The sequence below is a fragment of the Bos grunniens genome, chromosome 13 (genome assembly GCF_055505025.1).
Source record: "Bos grunniens cultivar Pamir isolate PY7600 chromosome 13, Bosgru_T2T1.0, whole genome shotgun sequence".
Classification (NCBI taxonomy): domain Eukaryota; kingdom Metazoa; phylum Chordata; class Mammalia; order Artiodactyla; family Bovidae; genus Bos; species Bos grunniens.
Window position 1 is genome coordinate 46,933,541 of NC_141177.1, and position 21,460 is coordinate 46,955,000.

The 21,460-nt window shown below is 40.4% G+C and overlaps 2 protein-coding genes across 12 annotated transcripts in view; one reads left to right on the forward strand and one right to left on the reverse strand.

The window, feature by feature from the left end:
• The window catches only part of ODAD2 (outer dynein arm docking complex subunit 2), a 164,405-nt gene extending 150,510 nt beyond the window's left edge, over positions 1-13,895 (reverse strand). For 6 of the 11 annotated variants that reach the window (XR_015139504.1, XR_015139503.1, XM_086333863.1 and 3 more), the window contains exons 1-5: positions 13,777-13,895; positions 9,583-9,845; positions 3,375-3,532; positions 854-1,055; positions 108-214 (exon numbers count right to left, since the gene is read on the reverse strand). Coding sequence is in view for 6 of the 11 variants with exons in the window: in XM_086333863.1 (XP_086189989.1) it covers positions 108-214; positions 854-1,055; positions 3,375-3,532; positions 9,583-9,806 (691 nt within the window). In the remaining 5 variants the exon portion in view is untranslated. Of the gene's footprint in view, positions 1-107; positions 215-853; positions 1,056-3,374; positions 3,533-8,168; positions 8,333-9,582; positions 9,846-13,776 lie in introns of those variants that run through there. The other 5 variants (XR_015139505.1, XM_086333862.1, XM_086333866.1 and 2 more) reach the window with 3 other exon arrangements.
• LOC147360932 (uncharacterized) overlaps positions 12,956-21,460 on the forward strand; it is a 57,491-nt gene continuing 48,986 nt past the window's right edge. Inside the window, exons 1-3 of the mRNA XM_086335196.1 lie at positions 12,956-12,982; positions 13,201-14,207; positions 15,937-16,053. Of these exons, the coding sequence (XP_086191322.1) occupies positions 12,956-12,982; positions 13,201-14,207; positions 15,937-15,949 (1,047 nt within the window). The 3' untranslated portion in view covers positions 15,950-16,053. The remainder of the gene's footprint in view (positions 12,983-13,200; positions 14,208-15,936; positions 16,054-21,460) is intronic.

Consider the following 21,460-nt stretch of genomic DNA (forward strand, 5'->3'; position numbering starts at 1 on the left):
GGCTTCAAAAAACAGGATTGATATTTCAAGTTTTTGTTTCTTAAATATTTAGCTATTGAAGCATTTTGAAAATGTAATTATGAAGATAAATAGAATGTAACATGAACCTGAGGTGTACTCGATAGATTCCAAGACTGTCTGTTTTCCCTTTCCTGAGAACTGTTTAAGCAGCTCTATGTCATTCTTCACAGTCCCTGGATTTAATCGTATTTCTCTGAAATAAATGTTTAAGAAATTCATTTGAAATACTTTAAAAGAGAATCCACAGAAAATAACATGAAAACATTCTATTATATTGGGGAATACTGTTGTCATAATTAAAATATCAGTTAAATTATACATCAACAAAATTGTAGTGAATTTTAACCATGTTACAATCTCATAGCACTGCTAGACATTAAAGAATTAGTGATTTGCATTTAATGCTGAGAATGTTGAATGTTAACACTTAAATACACTCATTTAAATAGTCACTTCATTTCTTAATGAAAGTATCAAAGTACTAGAAAAGACTAGAAAGATGAACAAGTTTTAAATCTGACAAACTCTACATGATAAGTGAATTATAATTTAAAAATCTATCTAATGATTTAAGAGACTTTGGGGATAAAAAAACACATAATGGCTTCAGAACTAGATTAAATTCTACTAGAATGTTTTAGCTGAAAATTTTACTATTTGGAACTAGAAATAGTCATGAAGAACTAAAATTTTATTCCAAATAATGTAATGTTAAATCAATAGCAAACACTTCTAAACATTATTTTTCTTATGTTTCCTCTAAAGCTCTAAAAGTACTTTTCAGAACCAATTTTCAGAGGTTTCTTAAAAAAAAAAAAAAAAAAAGACTCACAAGGAAATATGTTTCAGAGAATGATTGAGTAAGTGCAGATCCAGCTGCTTGAGTTGCAAGGCAATCTTCATCTTAATCTCACTTTCAGAATCATCATCTTTGGTAATTTTGTCAAGAATATTAGATACAAATGAGTTTCCAATTTCTTCACTTATTATATTATAATCCAAGCCCAAGATTTTTGCTACTGGATTTCTGTTTGCTGACCAAAAAAGTAAATTTTGAAAATTATCCTCTTGTTGTCTATTACTAGAGCCATATAGAATACCAAGTCCTTTGGAGCCCACTCAAACACGTTCATTTCATTAAACTGTCTCTGACTGACCCAATTTGAATTAATCTCTATTTCTCAGATTCTGTTGTACTTAGAAACTTTCTTACTCCTCTTGAGATGTTCACCTTGTGCTATAATATCATGTATATATGTCATCACCCTAATAGGCCAGAAGTCAAGAGGTCTGTTTCTTTTTAAGTTGACTATGGGGCCTTATTCAGAATAGGCATTCAATTAATACATCCAGAATCGATTTGAAGATAGAGAAATATTGGTCTCCTTAGAAAAATGATCACTAGAACTGTATGTCTGTGTGTGTGTGTATCAGTGAACAGTATTCACAAATGTTTTCTCTCCAAAAGAGCATGTTTTTCTCAGTCTACAGATCTACTGCCAATCTTTTCCACCTGTTTGAACTGTTTATATTTCCAATGTCCTTAGATGTTAACTGGGAAAACAAATATAACAAGTATTTACATAAATGCTAAAATTATAGTGAAAACTTAAAATCCCAACTCATAACCAAGGCTGAAAGTTGAATCTAGAGATGTTGAAAACAGAATAAAAGCCAAAATGGGGCTTCCCTGGTGGCTCAGATAGTAAATAGTCTGTCCACCTGCAATGCAGGAGACCCAGGTTCAATTCTTGGGTTGGGAAGATCACCTGGAGAAGGGAAAGGAAACCCACTCCAGTATTCTTGCCTGGAGAATCCCATGGACAGAGGAGCCTGGCGGGCTACAATACATGGGGTTCACAAAAAGTTGGACATGGCTAAGCCACTAACACTTTCAAAAAACTGTATGGTTGAAAATGAGGGATAAATGGGCAAAACCATGTTTAGGAAGGAGAAATTCAAGTCAGATGAAAATACATATGCATTTGGATTGAGGGGGGATGCCCATGGGACTAATTCAGAAGGCATGACCTGATGGACATGAAGAGAAGATGGCAATGGTTTTTAACTTTCCCACAGGAAATGGACTGTTAGCAGGAGAGGCTGGGGGCTGTTAGAAAAACCTGCATGGGGTAGGGTGCAGGCATCACGAGAAGGAGACCCAGGGACCAAGCACTTAGCGAGCATCTCCATTCACCACCTTAACAACTGTCATCTCTAAAGATTATGAAGAGAAATATTAGGTGAATTCTGGGGAAAGACACAAGCTGACTTCCAAACTGCCAGTTCAATTCAGTCAATTTGGACCTAAAACTAAGAGCTTTACCTAGAACTCTTACAGAAAGGCAAAATGCAGCAAAGGTTGCATATTTAGCCAGATTGGGTATATAACACTTTGTGGATTTAAATTTACAGATTAAGTTGAATTTAATGTATGGGGTGTGCCCTCAATTAACTCTTCTGAAATTCAGTTTTATTCTCAAGATATCATCCCTCCTCAGAAAAGTAACTTTGATGTATAGGAAGAGTAGACAAGACATAAAAAGAGGCTGCTGTCCTAAGGTTCACATCTTTCCAAAAATCAAAAGAATATAAAATGACCAATTTTCCATCTCACAGACACAGACAGTGGCAATGAATGATGAGACAGAACTCATGTACATTATGCCTGGGAACCACACGTCACATGATCACAAAGAAGCAAAGCATACACATGACATAATTACCTGCTAATAGGTATTTCTACTCATAAGAAATATTTAAAGCCCAGTTATAGCAGGTAATAATATTGTTTTGCATGTCAGATGATTAGGCAATAAGAACATTTTATAACTATAGTGAAGAGGAAAAATATTTCCCACTGAATGAAAGTAACAATGCACAGAAAGCTATGTATTCGGCTGAGACAAATGGGAAGTGAGCTTATTGTGGGTTGTCTGCTAAAGGAAGAGGCTACATTCATTTTAAAGGAAACTGATCACCATCTGGTACAGCAGAATGCAAGAGGATGGCTCCTAACACTGGCCCTGGACATCTGTCTCTTTCCCTGACATGAACCTTAAAGGCCGCGGGTCTTTCCAGAAGCTAAGAAGGCTCGCTTTAAACCACACACAGAGATTAGAAATCTAGAAGTTGACTAATGGTAAAGCATTAGGGTTTTCATTTAAAGTGGAAAGCTGATATGAGCATAACATTTCAGCCAAGAAAAATTAAGGACATTTTTATGAAGCTGAACTTAGTACTTTTTACCTTTTAGAGAACTTTTTCAAGAGACTATAACAAATGATTCCCTCCCCAGCCCCCAAGATTATGTTTCTGAAAGTTCAAATCACAGACTGGAGTATAAATATCACCTTCAATACATGCTTGTGCTTCCTTCAGCTTCATATTTTTAGCAATATATAACATACGTGACAGCTGCCCAAAGCTCCTGATTTTAATTTGTGGTACAGAGAGATATAGCAAAGGCTCTCCATTTTTATCAACTTCTTCTGATTTGACTGTTGTTCCACTAAAAAATGAAAAAAATTTTTTTTTTTCTTGAAGGCTTAGGGTTACCTGAATGCCAGTAGAAGTTAATTTAAGACATCTCAACACATTATTTCCATGTCTCATGGTAAAATACAGAGAATATAAATAGGTCTTGTTAGAAGCTCATCTATTTTCCCACTTTCATCCACTTTTAGGCCCTTAAATCCCCAAACTTCTTTAGCAATATGATATATCCAGGAAAAACATTTTTAAGCAATCTCCTGAATACCTATGTAAACTCACAGTTTTGGGTTTTGTTTTTCTAATAATGCATTGGACATCTTTTTTAAAATCACTAGTTCTGTGGGAATCATTTATGTTTTGTGGATTTCCAATGTTATTTTATTTATAAAATTTTTACACCACAGTAATTAGTGGTTAGGAACTTTCTTGGCTACTCTGTTTCTGAGCAAAAAAAAAAAAAAAAGAGAGTGCTATGAAAAAAGACAAACTAGATCCCCTCTGTGGATTATTTTCCCCCTCCAAACCCCTAATTTGGTTTACTTTAGGATAACAAGCAGTTTTTCTAACTAGGCTTTTTCCTGATCAGAAATTGTTAGCTCTCTTAGATTGGTATTTTTCCCATTTTAACTTTTTTAGGTTGTCATTTCTAAAATATTAAGATTATTTTTTATGGCCACGATATATCTATACTACTTACAACATTACTTAAACTGCCCAATTTTTCATTACATACTGATAATCCCTAGTAAAAGTGTCCACATCTGATATTTTTTATTTTTTAAATATGTACCTATTTATTTATTTGGTTGTACTGGGTCTTAGCTGAGGCATGTAGGGATCTAGTTCCCTGACCAGGGATGGAACCCTCACTCCCTGCTGTGCTTAGTCACTCAGTCAAGTCTGACTCTTTGCGACCCCAAGGACTATAGCCTGCCAGGCTTCTCTGTCCATGGGGATTTTCCAGGCAAGAATCCTGAAGCGGATTGCCACACCCTCCTCCAGGGGATCTTCCCGACCCAAAGAGCAAACCTGGGTCTCCTGCATTACAGGCAGATTCTTTATTGTCTGAGCCACCAGGGAAGCCCTGCATTGGAAGGCAAAAATCTCAACCACTAAACCACCAGGGAAGTCTCAAGACCTGCTATTTTAAAATGTAATACAGATAAATAGTTGTGAGATGTTGACAGTTCATCATAAAAAGTAAATCGACAGACTCAGTCAATCTATTACTATTTCACTAAAATAGAAAGAGGGTCAAAACTGGGGGACGGGGGGTGTCCCTGGAACCTTATGTGGCAAAAGGGACTATGCAGACGGCTGACATTAAACACTGTGAGATGAGACGACTGCTCTGGGGTATCTAGGTGGGTCAATGTAATCAAAGGGATCTTCAGAAGAGGCAGTCTGAGATGGCAACATGACAATGGAAACAGGGTTCAGTGATGCGGGCCACAAGCCAAGGGATACAAGTGGCCTCTAGAAGCTGTAGAAGGCAAGAATGAAGGAACACAGCCCTGCCCACACTCATGTTTAGAATTTTTGTCACCTCCAGAACTGTAAGATTTAAATCCATGTTGTTTTAAGCAATTAAGTGCATTGTAATTTGCTGCAGCAGCAACCAGAAGGGAAGACAGGAGCTTTATTGGTCTCCCCCACTGCTCTGTTCCCAGGACCTTGAAGAGGAACTGCACACAGAAGGTGTTTGACAGACGCACGAGGAATAAACGAAGGAGCAAAATGGTTTTAGATTTGCCAGTGCTGGGCATAATTTACAGAATGTTTATTTTCCCTGGAATAAAGCTTTTGAAAAGAACTCCCTTAGGACTGAGGAGTGGTCTTAGAGGCCTGTACTGGGGCAGGGCCACTGGTGCAGAAAGGATGAGGAGAGGATGAAGTCACAGGCAGAATGAATACCCACAGGATCAAGCTCCTGAACTTGAGAAAGTGAAACTCCTGGGGAGACCAGGAGAACAGCAAGGCATGGGGACATGTCTCACTGTCCTGCCAGCTGAAGCCTGCAGCTGAACAGAGCCGGAGGAGCTACAATGCTGGCAACCGAAAGGATTCTTGAAAAGCAGGCTCCCATTTCAGGCTCGCAGTCTCTAGCCCTGAAGACAGAACTCTTTGGAAGAAAACTATTGTAGACATCTTGATAAGGTTAAGAAGAATTAAAGAATAAATGAAATCCATCGACCTGATAAAAGACTTTTAAACTGGAATTGAGAAGCGAGCTAAAAATGCTCAGCTTATACAATAGAGAGCAGGAAAAATGTCTCATTTATTTAATCCCCAATGTCAAGTTCCATGTCCAGAACACAGTAATTACTCCACAGTTATATGTCTGAATAGTAACATAGGAAATAAGGCTGTAGCTGAGAAACTATTCAGTAATCTCAGGGAGGAGAAGCAAAGAGTTCAGTAACAGAATTTCAGGCCACTGATCTGTGACTTTGAAATTTTATCAAAATAAAATAATCATTGTCTCATCAAACAATACCATTTTAAGGCTGGAGATCATGTGTTTCAGCCCTTAGTGATATTGATCAGAAGATTAAGGACCATAAAGGTATGAATTGGGTGTGAAATGTGCATTTCCAGTAGAGGAGGTGTCCTGCTCCAACGTCCTCATGTCTCATTCACACAGAACTAACCACTGAGACACAGCAGACAGTCATTCACAACTAACATACAGCAATATTAAAGCAGACATGATTCAAAAATCCTAGTTCTACCAGAGGGGAGGAAAGAACAGGTAACATCATTTTCACCAAGTGATTCTGAATGCTTACCCAATTAAAAAAATACACGGATACTAAGGGAGAAAGAGGAGGTGGAATGAACTGGGAGATTGGGACTGACATATATACACTGTTGATACTGTGTATAAAACAGACAACTAATGAGAACCTACTGTGTAGCACAGGGAACTCTACTCCATGCTCTGTGGTGACCTAAATGGAAAGGAGTCCAAAAAAGAGGGGATGTATGTATACATACAGCTGATTCACTTTGCTGTACAGTAGAAACACAACATGGTAAAGCAATTATACTCCAATAAAAATTATAAAAAAGAAAAGAAAAAGGGCAAAGGACTTGAATATACATAGCACTAACAGGGATTCACAAATGGCAAATAAGCAAATAAAAACTATTCAAAAATAACTAGCAATTACACATATTCATGAATCGATTATTTTTCAAATTCTTTTCCCATTTAGGCTATTACAGAGTATTGAGCACTTTGCTGTACACCTGAAACTAACACAACATTGATAATCAACAGTGCTCTAGTATAAAACAGAATTTTTTTAAAACAAGAAAAAAATGCCCACGCTACTCTGTAGAGACTGTAAGTAACACTATCACCCACAGATAGTGTCACCACTGAGTGCTGTCACCTGTCCTTAATTTACAGTGATTTGGGGTTCATTCTGAGGTGTTTTAGGAAGATTATTAATCTCATCCTGTGTGAAAAGAACAAAAACAACTGGAAACAGTGATAAAAGAGACCTATGATTTCCATCAAAATGAAAGCAGAGATATTTCCTCCTCAACTCTGAATGTGGAGAGATAATACAGGATGAACAGGTGCACCTCAGGAATGAGTCTAAAGGAGACAACAGAATTGGGCCAGTGCTGTGCTCATCTAGTCAACTAATAACCAACTGCACAAAAGGAAAGAAGATGGTGGATGAAACATAAAACTTCCTCATTGTGTGAGTAAAGGATCAGTTTCGACATCAGATGCCAACAAGTCTAGCTCAAAAGAAGGCTCATCACACCTGTGTTGACAGCTACAGAGTGTGCCCTTGGAGATGCACTGTAGCTGAGAAGTAAGGCCACACGTACAAGTGTGGTCTCCAATATATCTGCAGAGATCAGCAAAAGTCGGGGGGGGGGGTCATTTGGCTGCTTTAACAGAGTTTTGGCATAGATGAAATTGCCTTGCTTTGGAAGAAGATGCGTGAGAGAATGAATAGCCCCAAGAAGAATCTGCCTTTGTTCTGAAACATCCAAGGATATTACTATTTGGTAGAAACATGTCCGGAAACTCCAGGCTTAAATCCTCATGACGACTTGGGTATCCACATGGTCTTACAGATATGAATCTTGACTAGGGGGCTTCCTCCACTTTAAATAAATGAATAAATGTGTTCTAAGGCCCTGCAGCTAAGCAAGAGTGCATATGAACCAAAGAGCAAAGAAAGAGGCAGAGGGACTGTTTAATTACACATTCTTCTTGCCATTGAGGGCATCACTGGTTTACATCATGTGATGTGCTGCTGGATGGACCAAACACCACGTGACTTTGGGTGCTGAAGGTTCCTTGGTTTAGGGGACAGAGCACAGAGTGGGTCAGGACCTGGATGTGAGAGCATTTGGTATTCTCCTTCACTCCCTTGTAGTTCAGTCGGTAAAGAATCTGCCTGCAACGCAGGAGACCCAGGTTCAATTCCTGGGTCAGAAAGATCCCCTGGAGAAGAAAATGGCAACCCAGTCCAGTGTTCTTGGCTGGAGAATCCCATGGACAGAGGAGCCTGGTGGGCTACAGTCCATGGGGTCGCAAGAGTTAGACATGACTTGGCGACTAAATGATGACCACCAAAATCTCAGCTATATCTTTTGCCTTCTTTGGGTCAGTCAGTATCTACCTGGTTTCCATCAAGACACACAGGAATAGTTTCCACCCTCCTATGCAGCAACGGCTACTATCACACCCCTCTCACTTCTTCCATCATCAAAGAGATCATCGACCAAGGTCAGAAACAGGAATGACAAATAGAAAAACTGGCCCACCGAAGAGCTGCATGGTAAACTTGACGGAAGAAAGACACAAAGGGTTAGCTGGTTCAAAACATACACGGTGTCAAAATGTCCAAACATCCTGCTTGATGCTACACTGAACTCAGGTGAGAGAAATAAAACACTTTGGGAGAAAGTGACCATTAGCACTGTTAAACATAAAATATAATTTAAAAAAAAAAAAGGTTTCTGAAAACTCAGAGAGAAAATAGACCATGATATCAGAACCAAAGCGCCCTTGAAATACAGTTCAAGAATGATTTTCCAGGGACTTCCCTGGTGGTCCAGTGATTTAAGACTTCCAGTTAAGGGTACAGGTTTGATTCCTAATCAGGGAGTTAAAATCCCACATGCCTCGGGGCCAAAAACCCAAAACATAAAACCGAAGCAATATGGTAACAAATTCGATAAAGACTTTTAAAAAAAAGAATGATTTTACAGTTCTAAAAATTAAATTCTGAGTTTATGCTAAAAAATAATCCCAAATGGAAAAGGCATGTACAGCAAACTTTGGCCAGAGAACTGTTTTTCATAAGATCAGACTTTAAAAGTTCATATGCAAAACTAAAGAGGAACAAAGGAAGTGGATCAGAATGCCTAAAGTGACACATAAGCTGAAATTGACCAAAAAAAAAAGAATATATGAATTTACATATATTTATCATCTACAATGTATATTTACAGAATACATTTTATATAAGTAGAATTATATTTACATAAACCTATGTAATTTATATAAAATATATATTTAGCTATGATTAAAAGAGAAATTGCTAGCCTGCTGTTTGAGGTGGAGGTAGAATTTTTTTTTTGAATCTCAGATTTGGAAGGGTCTCATTTAAGGACAATGCTAATTGTTAAAAAGTCTTTTCCTTATAGTAAGCAAAATGTACTGCTCTCCCTTTGCTGCCCCACAGATTTAAATACCAGAAGGGGTTTTGTCTTTATCTCAGGTCACGAAACCAATGCCTGGTGGCATCTGGCAGTTCGTGTGAGTGGAAAGACCAGTCACAAAGCAACAGCAAATGTTGGAGAGTGCAGTGACCTGGAAATACATTCCCTATCAAAAGAAAATTCAAATGTAAAAATTAGATAAACAGTGTACTGGCCAACTACACATCCTCAGATTTCACCCAAGTGCCTCCAGGTTTCTGAGAGTTCTGAGAGTCACACAGGTTAAGCGATTTGCCTTAAACCTACAATCAATCAATAAAAAACATACAACCGAAGACATTAAACTCTAGAAGCAATTCACTGGCTTACCTGACAGCATAGCCTGATCCAAACGCTGAGGGGTCCAAATTTGTTTTCCATTCCAGCGGTTCTACAAAAACATAGTTTGCCTCTTGGGGATATTTATAGATAAAACTCTCCACAAACATAATAATTTCTTTCACTATAGCCTCATTGAGAGGAGTAACTTCCAGGGTCTTAGCCCCATGCCCCGCAGCAGTCCACTGCGCAGACCTGGTCAGTGCCACGCCCATGGGATCCCACGATGCTCAAACCTGAGCTCAGCACACACACTGCATCAGAGCAGAGAGAGAGAGACAATAGCATCCATCTTCCTAGAGGAACATTTCTCATTTTCAAGATTTTAAGCTAGTACTTACCCAACCCACATTCTGCTTGTTCACCTTAGAGACGGATTTTTTTTTTTTTAATTATCCAATTGCTCTTCAAGTCAATAAAATAGTTAATGTTCCCTGAACCAGCTCTAAGTAAAACTGACCCAAGGACATAAGGATTTTCCAGTATCTGCCTGCCCTGGAATGAATAACTTCTTTCTCATTTTCAGCCTAAGACAGAGAATTCCGGTCAAAAAACAGAAACATAAAAGTCCAAGAGCGGAAAAAAAAGAATCGGAGGAGGCATGCCTTCTGGTTTGCAGCTCTGCTGGGGCCAGCGATTATAAGAGATGCTCTTTTGAGCTGGATCACACATTGTTTAGAATTATGCTATTAAACTGAATTTTGTTATTCTTTGCTGTAACATACATCTATATCTGTGCAATGATGGCTGATGAAAGTTTCCTAAATGCCCTCAGAATTCATAAAAAATAGAATAAGAACATTAAGTAAAATAGAATTTTAATTTTTTTTCTGACAATTCATAAGGCACATATTGATGGTATTAATCAACATATTTGAGTAATTCAAATTCCATACTTCTTGCATATATCCTGCCCAGAATATTTTTATCATAATTCATAACTTGCTTAAGAGAAAATGTGAGCATGAATGAGAACCTTTTTAGCCTGTTTATCTAAATTATCAGAGGATTCTAGCATTAAAATGTAAAACAGAAATTGAAATAAATTTCACTTTCGATAAAATTAGCCTTTAAAAGAGGTATCTGAAAAGATAACATTATCTGCACACTTAAATAAGAGCCAAGTTAATAAATAAGTCCTGATATCACTATATTATGGAGCTTTGTCTTTTTTTCAGATAATCTATACTTGTTTATTTTCTCATTGGCAATTAACACTGATCATTAAAACCTTTCACCTGGAATAATAGAAGAACGGTTTAAAAGTTAAATAAAAAATATAATTAGCTTCCCGCTTCCCATAATTATTACAAAAGCTCAGAACCAAGATTTTATAGAAATGGTTTGGAGATTTTACTTTCCTTCCTGTTGTTATATCTTCAAATCCAGTAACAGGGACATCTAGATCAGAGGTCCTCGACTGGGCAGTACTGGCTGCTGAACAGCAGTGAAGAAGTATCGTACAGATGTTTTATTATCAAAACGATAGGGGACATTGTGAGCACTTAGTGATGAAGACCGAGAATGCCAGATGTCTGCCATGTGCAGGACGGTTCCCTAGAAGGAAGAACTATGATGCAACCTCCAACATTTAGCACGTAACCAATTTCAGATAATTCATACCTGAGCCTACAACCTATTGCTACTTTACAAATAATCACAAAGGATTTTTCACAGTTTAAATATGCATTGAATTTTCCAGAACTGAAACTACCATATAAATCAAAGGATGGTTGTAAATACTTATTTTATATAGACCTTTACCAGGAGGTCAGCATTTTGCAAAATCATATCATTGATTGAAATTCTAGTCACACAATTTAAGTTTGTGACACGACTGTATTTGGGGCCACTGTATACACAGCAATTGAACATAAGGCTGGAGTAATTGATTTTGTTGTTCAGTCACTAAGTTGTGTCCAACTCTTTGTGACCCTATGGACTTCAGCACACCAGGCTTCATTATATTCTGCTACCTGAGCATTTGCATGCTGATATTTTATTACAATTATCTTCTTTTATTTTACAGTTAGAGCACCATTGAGATTTAAAACTATGATTTTGATTTCAGAAGAGTAAAGTGAGTATTACAAAATATTATAAGAAGCAAGTATTGGATCAGATAAAGTTTAGAACAACATAATATACATACATACACATAATATACATACACATACATATGTATATCTGTAAAAATGCTAGTGAAATAAAATGAATACCAAAAAGGTATAAATTTGTTCTGTGCATTCATTTTAGTATTCCAGTTTCTATTGCTAGATTCTGAACACATAAGCAAGCACTGATGTTCATGTATGACACTCTTGAGTTTCCCAATACTATGAAAGAAAGTGCAGATAGATCTATTTCATATGGAAAGGCTCAGGTGGATGGTTCTGTTTGTTTTTAAAGGTAAATTTGTTTCAGTTTATAAAGTTATTGTTTAAATCACTTCCTTCTTGTACCTTTTTTTTTTAAAAAAATGTGAAATTACATAAGGCTATAGCAGTCCACATACCAGATACTAATTTTCTGGAAGATACTTAAAAAGGAGCTAAGAAATGCAAAAAGTTCTTTTTTTTATCATGATAATTTTTTTTATGAATGTGTGTAACATATTCGACACCATTCAAATTGTTTTTCTGAGTCTAATAAACCCAGGAGCTGCAGCAATGGGCAGGTTTGCCTTAAGAAGGCCTAAGAAAAAACTGGGGCTTCCCTGGTGGCTCAGTGGTAAAGAATCTGCCTGCCAAGCAGGAAATGCAGGCTCGATCCCTGGGTCGGGAAGATCCCCTGGAGAAGGAACTTCAGGAGTGGCAATGCACTCCAGTATTCTTGCTGAGTTAACCCCATGGACAGAGGAAGACTGGCAGAGCCTGGCAGGCTATAGTTCATGGGGTTGCAAAGAGTTGGACATGACTTAGTCAATACAACGACAAGTGAGCCTATGACCATCCAGAAAACAAGCACAATATTATTAGAATTAGTATTGGGGGGAAAAAAGTGGAACAGAATAGCAAAAAGAAGACCATGTATAAAAGATTTTTTTTTAAAAAGGCTTTGCAGACCCAACTGAGTTTCTAAAAGAAAAAACAGGTAGTCTTGTATTTTTTTTTCTTCTTAAGTATGAGAATTTCTAGTGACCTCTTAATTTGCAAGGAGAACAAAAGCTACAGCATTTATTCCTCTAATTCCAGTAATGTTCCAAAAATTTAAACACTAATTTTTTTTATCAAGATAGCTTGATGGGACGTTTACACCCAGCGCCAATCCATGAGATCTTAGGGCCTGAGAACCATGGTTACAATGAACATATGTGAATACATAGTACTTATTTTGAGTTAAACCAAGATTTTGAAATTTAACAATGACAAGGGAAAAGGTTTTTGTGCATGTTTGTCTCCATAAACTGAGAAATCACTTTACACTCATATTGTCTACTCATCCGATAGATACAACAGTTTGTTTTTTCTTTTTAAGGGTCCGTTGCAAGCCTCCAGTATCATTATAAAATAAAACCCATTCGTGAATAACTTCCGGAACACCTGAGTAGAAGCAAAACTCAATTCTTTACGAGACTAGGGAATATAAGCGTCCACTCTTAAGATCTAGCGGGTTAGGAACAGTGCCTGCTCTGGCGTCCGGAGAACGAGAATACCAGGCGATAAAACCTGCAAAAAGATTGGTTTCAGGGCTGACAGGAACCGAGCCCTGAATAAAAACAAACAGACCCGATGTGGAGATGCGCAAGGATGGCACCAGCCGGTCCTCGAACTGAGTAAAGTCAAGTATTGGCGCGGGAGGCCGCGGTCCTGGGCTGGGAGGACGGAGACGGGCGGGAGGAAGCGGCAGCGAAGACGCACGGATATGCAGGCAAAGCTGCGGAGACGGAGGAGGGAGAAGGGAAGGCAGGCCAGGAGCAGCGGGAGCAGCAGCCGGGGAAGGGGGACGCGGATGCGGCCCGGGCTGGGGGCTGCAGAGTCAAGGTCCCAAGGCCGGGAGGAGCGGTGTGTCCGCGGGGAAGCAGGGGCTGGACGGGATGGGAGAGACGCGGAGGGGGCGGATACCGGGTCCGAGGAGAGAAAGGGAAGCCGGGAGGGGACAGAAGCGAGGCCTGAGTGCGGGTCCTCAACTTCTCCATCCCCGCGGACTGCTGCAAATACGCCAGCGCCCGCCCATCGCACTCACCGCAGCACCCGGCTCAGCGCCCCGCACTCCGCGCTCCGCCCGCGCGCCCGCCGGTTGCTAGGACGCCGGGTAAACACGGTGCCGGGCGCGCGCCCGCGTCCAGCCCTGAGTCCCGCCCCGGTCCCAGCCCAGGTCCCAGCCCTGTGTCCAGCCCGGAGTCCCGCCCACGCCCCAGCCCCGCGCCCAGTCTCCGAGTCCCGCCCCCGCCCCCGTCCCAGCCCCGCGTCCAGCCCGGAGTCCCGCCCCCGCCCCGAGCCCCGCGTCCAGCCCGGAGTCCCGCTCCCACCCCAGCCCCGCGTCCAGTCCGGGAGTCCCGCCCCCGCACAGAGAGCCCCGAGTCCAGTCCCAGAGCCCCGCGCCGCCTTGGAGACAGATGCGCTCCGTTCTCTCTTCTCCAGCAACCCGAGGTCGCGTCCTCCTGGCTCCACCAGGTGGGAAACCTGTCACCTTCCCCAACGCGCGGTGAGAGGCTTTAGCAGCAATTTCACGGTAGAACCGAAAGCAAATGGAAAATAGTCATTGGAAACGCCGTTTTGTTTCCCCCTAGGCTTCTAGACAGAAGTCCCATCACGTTCCTTGAGGAATTATATGTACCCGAAATCTTTCCTGGGTTCTGAAAAATAGCACAGGGCCTCTTACAGGATGTTTGAGATGCACATTTTTCTCTCCAGAAAGCAAATAAACTAGAATTCTAGGATATTAACTGGAAAAGCAGAAACTGCTCTTGGATACTCTAGTTCATAGAACTAGGATGAAATGAGGACTTTTCCCCGTGTTTCTAAATGCCTTTCGCCTCTGTGTGCCAAGATGACTTTGACCCCACCAGCAGACACTCTACCATCAGGAGTTGTTGTTAGGTCTTAGTTGGGTAAGTCGTGTCTGACTCTGCGACCCCATGGGCTTTAACCCTGCAGGCTCCTCTGTCCGTGGGACTGGGTCGCCATTTCCTTCTCCAGGGGATCATCCTGACCCAGGGATTGAACCATGTCTCCTACATTGGGAGATGGATTCTTTACCACTGAGCTACACTAGGAAGCCCACTAACAGGAGACCAACCTTGAAAAACCAGAGGGAGGGAGTGGAAAAAAGGAAAATATTTGTTGGGTGAAAAAAAAAAAAAGAGGGGGAATGAGCAGTGTACTGTCTTGGCTGATGGAGTGTTTGGGTACAGCCAGGATAGTTGGGGGTGGGGGGGGCGGTGGGGGAAGGGAGGGAGGGAGACAGTGTTGAGGAACTAGAACTGGATTGTTTTTCCTTAAAGCCAGCAGATCTGTGAGGATGTCAAGTGCCACATGTGAGGGTACTATGTTGTTGCCACTCAAAAACAGCTTTCTGCAGACACAGAGAAATAAGGTTGATGTGACCTTTGCTTTGGGTTCTTATCTTCTCTTTTTGAGATTGTGAAACTTGTTAGGAGTGGAATCTTTTTGCCTGAAGGGACCTCCCTTCCAGAGAAGCCTAGAGTTGCAAGCACCAGAAAGGAAGATTATATGCCAGTGGGTGTAAGGGGCCCAATACAAAATTTTTTTAAAGGTGGTAAGATTACATTCAGGAGCACAGGATCATGCCTGTAGAGCTGAAGCAGGGTTATGACCAGTCATGACCTGGTGAGGGTCAACAAGCTGGGAAGGGGCCACCTTTCAGAGGCATGAAGCTTCTTCTGGTATTTCATTTCACGTGTGGATTTTAATCAGCTGTAGAATATGAGAACACATTTACTGGGCCCAATGTAGAAACTGGCCAGAGATCTACAGAATGCTGGACAGTTGACCTTGGTTTGCAAAGCAGAAACAAACCAGCACCAACCAAGATCTGAGCATTGGCCAAATTCATGCCAAGTCAGAATCTATTATTCCTTAATCCTATTCCAAATTGGAATTTATTAGCTTCAAGATAAAAAAAAAAAAGAAAAGAAAAGCTTCTAACAATATTTAAATTTGTAGAATTCCCAGCAGGCTTCTTACAGTTTTTTTTCTTGCCACGTGGAAGCACTAACTTGGCTGACCTTCAGCTCTCAGCTTAACTGACCATTTCTCAGGGTACGCACCATCCCACCTAAAGAAGCCTTCCAGTAGAACTTAACTCCTCTTAGTCTTTTTGCCTGACTCCTGCCACTGCAGTCAGCACCATGAAACAGGGACCTTTTCTGTTTCCTTCCAGTGTGTATCCCTAAGAGCTGGAAGACAGACTGAGCTGTGGAAGGAGCAAAATTGATGAATCATCTGACCGAAGATGGCTTGCTACCTGACATTCTTTGTTGAACCAGGAAGCAGACAGGTAAGGCCCACGTTTCCCTGGACACACTTGATAGAACCAGTTTGACGATTCTGAGTGGCTGTGTTATGGAAAAGAGCTTTCAACACTGAGGGTGCACAGGTGTTTGCTGTAGCAGAGGGCTCTCCCAGCATTGCCTGCAGCTGAAACATGACCCAGTTTTGTCCAGTGGAACTTTAGAGAAAGTCTGCCATCGGCATCTGAGAAAGGTTGGAACGTTTTTGGCTAAATAAGCTCTCCATGAAACCATCCACCCCGGCTCAGGGTGGCTCAGCTCCCCTGGTGGACAGTAAACGTTGTAAGCATTCTGTGTAAGCATTTGCTAGGATTGCCTAACAAGGTACCATAGACCTTAAACAACAGAAATATATTGTTTCACAGCTCTAGGAGCTCAAAGTCCAAAATCGAGGTGTTGGCAGGGTTGATTCCTCCTGAAGGCTGTGAGGGAAAGATCTGTTCTGGGCCTTTCTCCCTGGCTTGTAACGGCCATCTTCATGTCTTGGGATGTCCCCTGTGTACACCTGTCTCTGCAAAAAGCCCCTTTTCCAAAGACAATCATCGTGTTGGACTAGGGTCCGTCCTCATTAACTCATTTCAACTTGCATTACCTCTGTAAGACCCTATCTCATACACGTTTGCATTCTGAGGAACAGGACTTCAACATATGATTGGGGAGGGGAGAACACAGTTCCAGACATGGCATTCTGTAAACAGGGGAGTCGGTGGGTTTCAGGGGCCCATTCATCTGTGTTAGAATGGGGCCCCCTGGTGTGGGGCAGCCAACAGGAGCATATACAGGCCAGAATCAGGAGAAGGTTGGTCTGAGTGTCTGATACCTCAATCCGGAAAGGACTGACAGTGGAACCTCACAAATCTAGCCGAAAAGTACAACCACTCTATTGTGCAGTAATGGAGTTAAGTCTCATGTGGGGACAAGATCTCCTGTTAATGGAATTTTTCAGACTTCAACAGAATTCTGATATTGGGACATTTGCATGAAGTCTGATGAAGCTATAAAGGCCAAATTCCCCAGGTCCAACCTTTGTTTAGAGACAGAGACCAACCATCAAAGAATGGCAGCCTCAGCTGATGGACTATGGACCAAGTCCATGGTCTGAAAATGAAATAGCTCTTTCTGTGTACATTCTAACTTCCTAGACTTTCATTTATTTGATCAGTATTTTTTTTTGGATACTGGTATGTACCGCCAGGCACTTTGTTCACAGAACTGGGTTGTCCAGTTCCAGTTCTGGGTAAAAAAAAAAAGGAGTCTGTTAAACTCTATTCAAAATCCCTGGAGTAAGGCCCGTAGCAGGGAGCACAGTAAGCAAAGAGGAAAAGAGGTTGCAAGGTGGGCAGTCACAGAAGGTAGTACCTTGAAGCCATGATGAAGAGGTAGATTGTATTCCAAGAGCAATTGAAAGTTATTGGAGGATTTTAAGGAAAGAGTGGCATGATCTGATTCATGTTGCTAAGAAGTCTAGCTGTTAAGGTGCAAGAGTAGAAGCAGGATGACTATTAATAACCTACCACCGTGGGTCAGGCCCCTAAGAAACAGTCCAGGATGGAGAGAGGCCTGTGAAGGATGCATTGAGGAACTCTTCCAGGGGAGTGAAGGCGACAGGACTGGATGGGGAGAAAAGCTAAATTGCCCTGGGTCTGGGATGGCCCTACAGGGTTTTCCCATATTAAGGCGAGGGGACTGGTGGGCCTTTGTATCTCGTTATCTTTACATTTTCTACCCCCACATCCAAATCTTTATTCATTTGTTAACCTCCATTACACACTAAGTTCATCTTTTTGTCTCTCAGTGTTACTGACGTATTTACATATAGCACTGTTGTAAGTTTAAGGTGTACAGCGTAATGACCTGACTTACATCATAAAATGATTGTCACAGTATATTATCACAATGTCTTCTTGTCACAAGTTTAGTGACCATTCAATCATCTCATATAGATATAAATTGTAAAAATAGAAAACAGTTCTTCCCTTGTGATGAGAACACTTAGGGTTTACTCTCTTAAGAACTTCCATATATAACCTACGGCTGTGTTAATGATACTTATCATGTTGTACATTACATTACTAGTAATTATCTGTCATAACTGGAAGCTTGTATCTTTCGACCACCTTCATCTAATTCCCTCCCTCTCAACCTCTGCCTCTGATAATCACAAATCTGATCACTTTTTCTATGAGTTTGCTTGTTTGTTTTTGAAGTGTAATTGGCCTGCAACACAATGGGTGCATATGCTCAGTGGTGTCTGACTCTTTGCCGCCCCATAGGCTATAGCTCACCAAACTCCTCTGTCCATGGAATTCTCCAGGCAAGAATACTAGAGAAGGTTGCCGTTTCCTACTCCAGGGGATGTGCCTGACCCAGGGATTGATGAGTCTCTTGTATCTCCTGTATTGGCAGGTGGATTCTTTACCACTGCACCACTTGTGAAGTTCCATCTACCAGTATGGCACTGATTTAAACAGATACAGTGTATCCATAGGAAGGACTATTACACAGCTGTTTTAGAAGAGTGAGCCAGATCAGTGTTTATTGTGTGTGTATACCACATTGCTTTGATTACTGTAGCTTTCTTTGTAATATAATTTGAAATCAGAGTGTGACACCTCCAGCTTTGTTCTTCTTTCTTAAGATTGTTTTGATGATTCGGGATCTTTTATGTGTCTGTACAAATTTTAGAATTATTTGTTCTAGTTCTATGAAAAATGCCATTGATATTTTTAGGGATTGCATTGATTTGATAGGTTTCCTTGGGTAGTATAGTCATTTTAACAATATTAATTTTTCTAACCCATGCTAAGTTGCTTCAGTCGTGTCCGACCCTGCGTGACCCCATAGACAGCAGCCTACTAGGCTCCCCTGTCCCTGGGATTCTCCAGGCAAGAACACTGGAGTGGGTTGCCATTTCCTTCTCCAATGCATGAAAGTGAAAAGTGAAAGTGAAGTCGTGTCCGACTCTTAGCGACCCCATGGACTGCAGCCCCCCAGGATCCTCCGTCCATGGTATTTTCCAGGCAAGAGTACTGGAGTGGGGTGCCACCATGAGCACAGTATATTCTTCCATGTGTTTGTGTCATCTTCAGTTTCTTTCATCAGTATTTTATAGTTTTTTGTTTACAAACCTTTTACCTCCTTAGGTAGGTTTATTCCTAGATATATTATTGTTTATGATGTGATGGTAACTGAAATTGTTTTCTTAACTTTTCTTTCTGGTAATTAGTCACTAGTATATACAAAAGCAACAGATTTCTGTATATTAATTTTATATCCTGCAACTTTACCAAATTTGTTGATGAGTTCTAGTAGTTTTTTGATGGTGTCTTCAGGATTTTCTCTGTCTAGTACTAATATCATGTCATCTGCAAACAGTGACAGTTTTACTTCTTCCTTTCCAATTTGGATTCCTTTTGTTTCTTTTTCTTCTCTAATTGCCATGGCTAGGACTTTTAATACTGTGTTGAATAACAGTAGTGACAGTGGGCCATCCTTGGTTTGTTCCTGATCTCAGAATAAATGTTTCAGCTTTTTACCATAGAGTATGATGTTAGCAGGACAGGGAGGCCTGGCATGCTGCAGTCCATGGGGTCACAAAGAGTCAGACATGGCTTGGCGACTGAACAACAACAGATGTTAGCAAAGGGCTTGCCATATATGGCCCTTGTCATGTTGAGATATGGTCCTTCTATACCCTCTTTCTGGGGCAGTTTTAATCATAAATGGATAATAAGTTTTGTCAAAAGCTTTTTCTGCACCTATTGAGATGATACAATTTTATTCTTCAAATTATTAGTATGCTGTGTCACATTGATTGATTTACAGATATTGAACTATCCTTGCATCCTTGAGATAAACTCCACTTGATCATGGTGTGTAATCTTAATGTATTGAGTTTGGTTTGCTAGTACTTTGTCAAGGATTTTTGCACCTCTTCACCTGTATTGGCCTGGGATTTCTTTTTTTGTGTGTAACATCATTCTCTGGTTTTGGTCTCATAGGATAAGCATGGCCAGCTTGTTATTTGTCCTTGGTCTTCACTATTTCCTTCCTGTAGTCCCACTCTAGCCCTTTAGGTGAGAAAGGACAGTGAAGGGAGAAGTAGAAGGACAAGGAGTCTCTATAAAATGTCCTGTCAAAAACTAACTCTGCATTCTTTGCATTAAGCCTGATCTGGCTCATTCTCATATGAATGTTTTTCTTGGGATTTCAAAAATCTTGCAGTGTTGGTGTCCTTCTCACTGTATTTTGCACCATCCCTAAACAAGCGTCTTCCTCTGACTTTATTCCCTGGGAATCTATCTGTTCATACATTTGCTTTCTGCTGAGGCTTTATAGCTGCCATCCCACCTCCTCCAACCTCCACTGTATTTTTCACCCACAGACAAAATTTGACCCATGGGAAGCACTCATACATTATCTGCTCAACTAACAATGCAGGTCAGTCCTGTCACAATTGAGGCATGTCTCTTATCCCCCAGGCTCATCCACTGTCTCCTCCCCGACTCACAACTGCACAGTATGAAGGACATGTATTAAGCTCTCTAAGTAGTCTTCTTAAAGTCCCTCTTCTTCCTTCCTTCTAAACTGAGGTTGAAGGGCACGTGAACAGAAAAGAGATGGCCAGCACAGCTCTCTCCAAAAAGCTTTTCCCTGGAAATCCACTCATTTCCCTTCTATAACTTCAATATGGGTGAGGCAGGAAATTGACTTTCCAGTTATAACCTCTACAATTTTACATCTCAGCCTAGTGCCTTACTCTGGAATAAATTATCTATTGTATCTCGAATCCTAATGTCTTGAATGAGTGAAACAATTTTAACATATTATTTCTTAGTTGTATGTACAGATCATGGATGATGTACAGAACAAATCAGTACTATACGTTGCCTCAGAAAGTGGATGGATGGGGAAGAATTATGAATGTTTTTGTTTCTATACCTTCTTATCTTTTGGTGTGTTGCAATGAGCCTGTGTTCCTATAGTAAATGATTAGGACCATGTAAGAAACAATAGACATAGAATGCATGAGTAAATTTAAATTCTTTATGCAGATAATTCAAATTTAGGCCATATATCAACCATCATTTCATATGCATCAAACAAAATGATTTTTATTCTAAGGTAATAAAAGTATAGGATTGCCTTAAACATTTGAAAACACAAAAGTGTTTTCTCTGATTTTTATCTCACATTTACATGTTGTGCAATTGATTGGCCTTTAATGAGTGAGAAGATAAAATAAGAAAAGTCTCTAATTGAATGGGAAGGGGGAGTCTAGGGCTAGTATGTTGTATGCTTCATTTCCATATAAGTGAAAAATGAAAAATAAACCCAGAGAGGTGCATTCTCTTATCAGTTTGAGGCACATCTATAATAATGATAAAAACTGGT